General features: G+C 38.9%; 1 protein-coding gene across 1 annotated transcript; it reads left to right on the top strand.

Annotated features, from left to right (window-relative positions):
• The first annotated feature begins 802 nt into the window (after window positions 1-802).
• On the top strand, window positions 803-4,241 carry si:dkey-8e10.3 (serine/threonine-protein kinase SBK1). Its single transcript, XM_053317342.1, has 3 exons — window positions 803-965; window positions 1,802-2,004; window positions 3,618-4,241. Exons 1-3 carry the CDS (start codon window positions 803-805, stop codon window positions 4,239-4,241), a joined length of 990 nt encoding a protein of 329 aa, XP_053173317.1.
• Window positions 4,242-6,441: the final 2,200 nt, after the last annotated feature.

Genomic DNA, 6,441 nt, shown 5'->3' with positions numbered 1-6,441 from the left:
GAAAGAATGAAATACATTTATGTGGCATCATTAGCTTCAATGGAATACACTATATAATTTATCCTCCTTCAACAGGAAAACAAGTAAAGTGCAAATTGTACCAACAAAAAAAAATCCTATTGTACAGCATGAAGATATTAATGGTGGTGTGTGTTTGAGTGCAGTAGCTCAAAACTAACTCTGTTTTTTTTAAATGAGAAAAAACAACATTATTTTTTTAATTTATGAATTATGCAATGACTGGTGAGCACTTTAAAATGTCATTGTACTTGTGACAGTGACAATGAAGGATCTATCTATCTATCTATCTATCTATCTATCTATCTATCTATCTATCTATCTATCTATCTATCTATCTATCTATCTATTTATCTATCTATCTTATACTTATGCATAGAATTCGTAATTGAGAAATTACATATAAAGGTCAACCAGACTGGGCCTAAATGAATCCTTATTATTCAAAAGAGGTATATGTCCAAAAAAATAAACAAAAAAACTCAAAACTATTTGTTATATATGTTGCTTTTTTTACTTCAACTGAAATGCAGCACTCTTCATTTCACTCAGAATTCTAATATGTTGTAAATGTTTGTATAATTGGATGCACTGAAAACAAATACATACATGAATACATAAATACTTCATAATATTGATTCTTAAATTAGTTTTGATTCACTATCCATTTTCTTTCAATCTTTGAATTTGAAAAGTAGCTCTAAAACATATTTGATCTAGAAGATCAAGATTATATGGCATTCTAACAACTGTTTTATTTTGTCGTGACCGTATATGGCAACAGATGATTGAGTTGGGCCTCGCTGACGGCAGCCTGATCGACGAGCTGATGGAGCTCACGGCTCAGAGTATTGGTAACCTGGAGATCCAGGAACACTTCAACATCATCAAGGAGATCGGCCGAGGGAAATACGGCAAAGTGCTGCTGGTCACGCATCGCTTCAGGGGTATGACTTTGTTTTGATTTGTGATCTCTTACAGTGGAGAGCAACTTTTTAACAATGTGTAATGTTTTTGTATCATTGTAATATAACCATGCTTATGAAATATTTAATCATCTGAGGCACTTTTCCCCCTGATAAAAAGTTGCAACAGCAGAGTGTCTGGGTAAAAACTAGAACAAATTGATTGATAGAAAAATAGATCAAGTCCACATTTTGTAACACTTCAGCTCTTTGTTTAATTTAAGTTATCCTGACATTTTAATTTTTCAATAAATATGCAGCAAGATATCTGGGCTGTCTTATTCGTACACTGTAATGTCATTACAATTGCCGCTAATTTAGTTTGAGAATGCTGTAATCCTAAATTTGAGCATACATACATACACATTTCTGGACACTTGTAATAAATTAAGAGCTCAGGAGAAAGAAGGATGTATTTTAGAGCAAAGCAAACACAGTGAACAGGGTCACTGGAGAAGTACAAGTAAACAAAAACAAGATGGGTGACTGTACTCGTTTGACAGTATGGGAACCTTAATCCCAGATGGACCCAGAAATAAAAAGAGCTGTGCCAAAGGAAGCAATGATCAGTGTAGACAAGGGAGAGATCAGAATGCAGAGCACGAATTGACATGAGAGTGGATGGCTTGACGCCCGGAGGCTTTAAATTTGAAAATCATTGGGATGGTGGGGGAGTGACCTGGGAGAGCTTCTGGAGGTTGTATACAGCAATAACCTCATATCTAATTACACCGAAATGTGATTTGTACTTGTTCACTTATTTATTGAGACAAAGAAAATATGCAAGAACAGTGATAATAATAGCCATTGATCTGCAGGGACTCCCATGGCCTTGAAAGTGATGCCCAAAGCCTCGACTAAGCTGCAGGGCTTTCTGAGAGAGTACTGCATCTCCTTACACCTATCCTGCCACCCCTGCATTGTGGGCCTCTTTGGCATTGCCTTCCAATCTAATGAACACTACTGCTTTGCCCAGGAGCTTGTCATTGGAAGGGACCTGTTTGCTGTCATCCAGCCAAAGGTGAGTCCAACATTGACGAAACAAGATTAAGGCTGTGTGCTATGCCTATACTCCACACTAATTCAAAGTAGATTTTGAGTATGTGGTGTGTTAAGATTGGAAAAACAGTATGCATAATAAATGCCAACATTTTTTTTATTGTGCTGTTGATGGCCAATTTTATTTTTCACAAACACATTTTTTGAATAAACCATTGTTGGGTTTAGCTGGCATTCTGAAGCCACAGATGTTTAGCTGTTGAACCACAAAGTACAGCTGTGGCTGATGGGAATGTTATCAACAGTGCAGATATTTGGCTATAAACCAAAATATTGGACAAATAACAATGTTGACCAGCTGGTTGCACAATATGAAAATTCAGGGGATTCCCAATGCCATTAGCAATCATCCTTTAAGTGCCATGAATGTCTGTACAGAATTTTGTCACAATCCAACAACAGTTGTCAGGATATTTTAGTCAGGACCAAAGTGATGGACTGACCAGCTGACCAATAGACATTGCCGTCCCATCATATTGGGCACACCAAGCATTAGGGCTAGGCAGAGACCCTCAATTTTCGTCGAGCTTGTGGACGATTCACTTTTTAATTGTCTCTTCTTCTGCAAACCACAGAAAAAGTAAAACATGATTAAAACATCATATTTTATGACTTCTTAAATGATACAGTTGAGCAAAAATAACAAAATACCTGCAGCATCACTTACGCATTTTTACAATATTAAACATTATGCCTCACAGCTATGGACTGTGTGCCAACATGTGTGCCAACGAGTAGGACACATGCCTCTACATTAATAATCTGTTCCAGTACAGAGCAGAGACATCTTAACACAAAATGATCTGCTCCAGCCGTTTATGTTTTGACATCTGCGTGATATCTCCAGAGATGTACCTAACCGAATAAAGACTAGAATCTGCGCACTGCCCCATTGGCTCGACTGGCTTCACCTATTGGTACAAGAGGTAGAACCTTGTCAACAAACACAAACTAAGAGTGTAGATCATTGTGCAGAGTCTTTTTTCAGTCTATCCCTCTAGGAGATGCAATTGTGCAAGGACAAACAGTTACATTTATAGGGTAATCCAATATCACCAAGTCGTACCTGGCATAGTGGGAAGGGTTTTTGGTGGACTTACAGCCTGGCATACTTAAGAAAGCATTTCAATAAAGTCCCCTACTGTTTAGGGCTGTCTAAATCCCAAGTTCATCGTTTGGGGATTTTCTGCGGACTTCTGGCGAGATGTCAGACATAGCGAGTCTCTGTGTAGTGCAGACTTCACCGATTGAATTAGTAAACAGAGCAAAATACAAGAAACAGGGGTAGAGTGAAAGATATGCATTAAAGGTCTGTGGACATAGCCTAACCACGTACATTGCAGTTATGTGGCATGCATCTTAACCAAAGGGCTACCAGGGAGCACTGTGGAAATATGTAAACACATAAATGTGTAAGTATGAAGAAAAGAAAAAGTGTGCATTAAAAGCCAGCCGACAAGTTTAGATTCAGTCTTCCTTTCTTTTCGTTGTGCTTTGTGATGAGTGTTGTATCTCCTCACCACTGTGCTATATGTCTTCACTCTTTGGAAACACATTTTTGTCCAATTGTTCCAGGTGGGTATCCCGGAGACGTCCGTAAAACGTTGTGTCCTCCAGATTGCCAGCGCTTTGGAGTTCATCCACAGCCACGGCCTGGTCCACCGTGATGTCAAGCCTGAGAACATCCTCCTGCTGGATAGTCATTGCAGCCAAGTGAAGCTTGCAGACTTTGGCCTGGCCCAGAAGAGAGGCACTCTGATACGCTTCATCACAGGAACCCTGCCCTACATGGCCCCGGAGCTTTGTGGCATGGCCTTGACGGAAGACCAGAAAGAAGTCACAGCTCCTCCACTTAGCGTGGAGCCAAGCCTTGACACCTGGGCCTTCGGGGTCGTTATCTTCTGCATCCTTACGGGTTACTTCCCCTGGGAGCGTTGCATGGACTCAGATGACTTTTACCAAGAGTTTGCTGACTGGTGTACAATGGATGAGAGGCCTACCACTGAGGAAGAGATGCCTCCTTTGTGGAAAAGGTTCACTCCAGACGCCATGGAGTTGTTTAGTAAGCTCCTGGCTCCGGATCCAAGAAAGAGGTGTACAGTTGGAGAGGTGAGAGCTTATGTGGAGAAGGACTGGCTTAAGAATGAGAACGGGCAAGAGCAGACAGCAGAAAAAGAAGTCAGTACCTCCGAGGAATAATCCTGGGCACAAAGAGATGGAGGTCAGCCTGATACTTAGTAACGGACTTCATTTTTGTATAGTCTGTAGCTATCTTGTGTTTTGACAACATGTAAAATTGAATGTACAATATAATTAAATCAAAAGGTGCCTGGACCTGGCATACAATTTCACTGATGAAATATATAGTGTTTACATTATGTAAAGGGGATGGGACATTATTCTCAAGCTAGTATCCTACTGTACATTTAAAAGACCATTTGACAAGAGGATCTAAATCGAAAAATCATTAGATGTAAAATGATAGAAGAAATAGGCAATTTAAGGGTTTATTTAGCTTTTCGCTTCCATTAATACATTTGGTAATTGACAGAGACAGATTAAAAAAAGAATATCCTGGTCTTTAGTCCCTAATGTGGGTCAAATGCCAAAAACATTCTACAATTGCAATAACTCAACAATGTCACTTTTTAGACCCTTCCTGCCTTGGAAGCCTGAGATTTTGTAGCTCGGCTCTGTTAAATATTTTATGTTTTAAGCCCAATCCAAGAAAAAAGGCTTTCTAAGAGTTTAGAGCTCATTTCAGAGTTACAGAAGACATTATACTGTAACTGATGTTAACATGCAAAATCAGCAGTGCTTTCTTTAAACAGTAAACACTAAATGTAATGTAAAGAGAAGCATCTGAGCAATTTATTTATGCCTTGGTATTATTTTTTTGTCAAATTGGCTTTGTGTTTTATGGCTTTTCTCCTGTATAATGTTCTGCTCAAGTCTAGATTTCAGTTTCAGCTCATGCTCTGTTGTGGGTACGTTAAAAAAGAACACACACACATGGCAGCACATGAATTCATTACTGCTGCATATTCTATTGTGTGATGTTTAACGCACTGTGTGATTACATTTTTATAGTAAGAATAACTATGAACAATCAAGTGATGCTGTCACCACTCTGCTTGTGTTTCATGATTCACTGTAATATGTGAGCACCAGGCAGCATGCTGTTATTGATTGCCTAACATCATCTTAAATGGAACAGACTGCAGTTTGAACCCTATGTCCTAGGTGGCGTCACTGTATCAAGCTATCACAATAAGCTTTAAAACCTCCACTCTGAAGCTGCACAAACTAATATAAGCTATTGATTGTTTATTTAGATATTTTAACATTAATATATTGAATGTATAATTTAATGTTCTCTGTGGATTGTGCATGTTATAGTAGTTGACTTGCAGGTCAGCTAAAATATAAACTTGATATTATTTAGTTCTCTGAGATTATTTTTACCCCAGCTGCCTCTCATAGTTTATACTGATATTATTTCAGAATGCAGTGTGCATAAGCTAGAGCAAAGGGTGGATCAATATTTCCTCCACAGGACTGCTTAACATTTTCTCTCAAGTTACACTGTATGGTACAACTTGTTATATATTCATTTATGTTGTTTTTGTTTTCATTAATTAAGATCGACTTCTTTCTTAAAATTATTGAATTAAACTGTATATTAAATTCAGTGGTGCACAGTGTGCACAGGCAACGGTTTTCTGTAAGCAGTTCTAACACTTATTACGATATTCTCCACATCATTTATATGTTTATCCTTTTTCATTGCTGATAAAATAGTATATTGTCATGCTATGAGAGAAGAAAAGAATTAAAAACAGTCATCCATCTTTCCACTTAGTCGTGTTCTTTTCATCCACTCTCTTGGGCTAAATATCACATTACCCTCTTTGAAGCTAGATCCATGACATAAGTCAGATCTCTGTGTCACTGTCTCTCTGTCTTTATGGCCCCTCTCACCCACCTCATTGACCATATTCAGCCCCTTTACATTGAATAATCTCTTCAATCGGCTGCAGCTGGCTCACCACTGACGGATGTCCTGCTTTTGTTCGGGTACAGGGCGCCACAGATGCTCTCAGGACACGATGTGTCTGCATTTGGGCAGGACAGAACAGACTTGGCTCTAGGCTTGAACTTGCTTGCCCCCTTCATGCTTTGATGCATATTTAGGACATTACACTTACCAGGGTCATCTTTCAGCTGACCCTTGGTCCCGATTGCACATCCAGGCCTGTCATATAAACACCAATACAAGCAGGGAAAATCCGACCGCAAAGCTTGTGTTGGCATTTGACTCGCTGGCATTGACACAGACCTAGTCTCTAAAAAGATTAAAATAATATTTTGCATGCCTATTCTGTATAACAAGGCACTA

The sequence above is a fragment of the Scomber japonicus genome, chromosome 4, assembly GCF_027409825.1.
Source record: "Scomber japonicus isolate fScoJap1 chromosome 4, fScoJap1.pri, whole genome shotgun sequence".
Classification (NCBI taxonomy): domain Eukaryota; kingdom Metazoa; phylum Chordata; class Actinopteri; order Scombriformes; family Scombridae; genus Scomber; species Scomber japonicus.
The sequence above is the reverse complement of the archived record's forward strand: the minus strand, read 5'-3'. Positions and strand labels throughout refer to the sequence as shown.

Bases quoted from the DNA above. Each gene is read 5' to 3' on its own strand.
- si:dkey-8e10.3 (XM_053317342.1), top strand. From the start codon at position 803: ATGATTGAGTTGGGCCTCGCTGACGGCAGCCTGATCGACGAGCTGATG. The intron at 966-1,801 runs GTATGACTTTGT...ATTGATCTGCAG, and splicing joins GGTCACGCATCGCTTCAGGG to GGACTCCCATGGCCTTGAAA. The intron at 2,005-3,617 runs GTGAGTCCAACA...CAATTGTTCCAG, and splicing joins TTGCTGTCATCCAGCCAAAG to GTGGGTATCCCGGAGACGTC.